The sequence below is a fragment of the Salpingoeca rosetta genome (genome assembly GCF_000188695.1).
Source record: "Salpingoeca rosetta unplaced genomic scaffold supercont1.105, whole genome shotgun sequence".
NCBI classification, from domain to species: Eukaryota; class Choanoflagellata; order Craspedida; family Salpingoecidae; genus Salpingoeca; species Salpingoeca rosetta.
Window position 1 is genome coordinate 3,163 of NW_004754829.1, and position 2,394 is coordinate 5,556.

General features: G+C 59.4%; 1 protein-coding gene across 1 annotated transcript in view; it reads right to left on the reverse strand.

Annotated features, from left to right (window-relative positions):
- Window positions 1–1,494, reverse strand: part of PTSG_13208 (uncharacterized protein) — a gene marked incomplete at both ends in the record, with an annotated part of 4,268 nt that extends 2,774 nt beyond the window's left edge. Inside the window, one exon of the mRNA XM_004987439.1 lies at window positions 55–1,494. Within this exon, the coding sequence (XP_004987496.1) occupies window positions 55–1,494 (1,440 nt within the window). The remainder of the gene's footprint in view (window positions 1–54) is intronic.
- Between the last annotated feature and the right edge of the window lie 900 nt (window positions 1,495–2,394).

A 2,394-nucleotide genomic window follows, 5' to 3' on the forward strand; every position in this document is an offset into this window, starting at 1 on the left:
GGGGATATGCAGCACGTCTCAGCGTGATGGTGCTGAGCGCGTCGTGCCAGCCACGCGGAGCATGGCGTCGCCCTTGCCGATGACCGTGACGGTCTGGTTGTTGGCAACGGTGACGTGCTGCGTGACGGCGATGTAGTTGGTGAGGAGGGAGGCGTCGCTGGTGATGTGCGCCGTGGCACCGCTGTCAGCGAGCCATAGCTGTGGTGGGATTGGTCCGATGGCGTGGCCCTCCTCCTCGCCCTCGGGCTGCAGCATGAGGGCATCGTGGTGGATGGCGAAGGTCTCCACGCGCTGAGGGCCGTGGCTGACGACGGCCGCCTTCTTGAATGGAGCTGCTCGTCCGTGCTGCGGGCGAGAGGATCCTGGCCGCTTGCCGTTGCCGTTGCCGTGGTTGCGAAGCGTAGCCAGGATCTGCCGCACATCGATGACGTGGTAGCGCTTGGCCGCCTGCAGCTTGCGGCACTGCTGCGCGCAGTGGCCGCGGAAGTTGCAGAACGCGCAAGTCACGCGCTCTGCAGGTGGACAGCATGGTCCACCGCTCGTGTCGGAGGGCGACGTGCCAGCGTGCATCGGTGATGCAGCGAAGGAGCCGGGGCCTGGCCCACCGATGGCGAGCACAGGCGTGCGCTTCTTGGGTCGATGCAGGCGGCGCTCCTCCTGGATGAGGTCCGCCGTCATCTTGGATAGCGATGGCGGCGGGTCCTCGCGCTCCATGAACCGCATCGCCACATCAAACTCTGCGGGGAGTTCGTTGCGAACGAGGGTGCGAAGGTCGTCCTCCGGGATGGACACGCCGGCAGCAAGGAGCTGCGAGTTGATGTCCGTGATGCGGGACATGAACGTGTCGACGGTGTCCGTGGGCAACCAGGTGGTCGAGGAGAGCTGCTGCCTGAGGCGGCTGACGTGGTCCTTGCCGCTGCGGATGTAGCGCTCGCGGAGGCGGCGCAGCGCAAGCACACCGGAGCGGCCACGATTGTCGGTGATGGCCAGCCGCAGCGGGTGTCCCGTCAGGACGCCAAGGAGGAACGCGAAGATGGCTGCGTCAACCTGTGGATCACGGGGATCCAGCAGGCCAGAGGCTCGGGACGCCACCTGCGCTCCTCCGCTCGGAGTGGCGGAAGAAGGGAGAGAGGAAGAGGAGGAAGATGGCTGAGCGCCGTGGTCGTCGCCATCGCCCTCGTCATCGTCGTCATCATGGTCCGCCACGTCGTGGCGGGCGCCAGTGCGGCGCGGGCCGCGTTGAGCGCGGGAGCGAGTGCGGGGACCCGAAGCACCGTGGGTGCTTGGGCTCGGCGATGAGGCAGCTGCTGGAGCCTGCCCGTCTCCTTGGTGGTCAGCACCACCCTCGGCGATGATGCCAGCGTCGATGCCAGCGGCGATGAGCTTGGCCTCGACGGTGATGAAGAAGAGGTTGGCATCCTGCTCAGCGCCAGCGAAGACCTTGATGCCGTCGGCGCTAATTGAGCTGGGTCTCATAATCTGTTGTAAGTTCATGCTGGTGGTGCTGTTGTTGGAGACTTGTGTGTGTGTGTGTGTGTGTGTGTGTGTGCTGTGTGTGCAGAGTGTGCTGTGTGTTGTGTGGGAGATTGTCTTGGCAAGAGAGAGTTGTGTGTGTTTACTTGAGTTGTGAAGCAAACAAGGATGTAGGATGAATGAACACTCCAACAGAAAGAAACAGAGCACAAGACAAGAATTGTCGACAACGCAAAGTGGTGACGTGGCAGTGTTTGTTGAGAGTTGTGTGGTTATGTGGTGTGTTATGCAAGAGCATGTAACATCGAGCAACCACACAAGGTAAACACTGCACGTGCAACAGGTTGGAGGGAAATCACGTGAACATTCCAGAACACAAGAGAGGTGAATGTGAATTTGTGGTGTCGTGAAGAAGGGAGGTCAATGATGACTCAGCAGACAGGACTTGCCTGTCAACAGCGATCCCACCCACGACGACGATGGCATACTCCTATACTCTGCCCTCGTGTCCTGCTCTGCAAGCGAAGAGCGATGACGCCCTTGCCGATGCAAAGTCCCAATCACAAAGGGGATAGCCCAGTTGCCCGGATACATCTTGCTCAGATGATTCTTGTTCCGATGGTCTGCGCAACAATCGTGTACTCACATTTCAGCAGTCTGGTCGTGCGTGGTCTGTGAGAGTTTTAATGTGCGCCGTGAAAGGACTCGCTAAGTCGCTAGTCCAACACATGCCCAGCAACGCTACCACAGAGCAAGACAGAAGGAACACAAAGAGTGAAACATTGAAAGCACACAAACGAAACCCACAGAAGGAAACACGTGCGGAGATGAGGACTTGTTGACACGCAGAAAACTAATACATTGAGGAATCAAGAGAAAAGCACATCCGTCAACAACAAGGCACAATGTTGTATGATATGA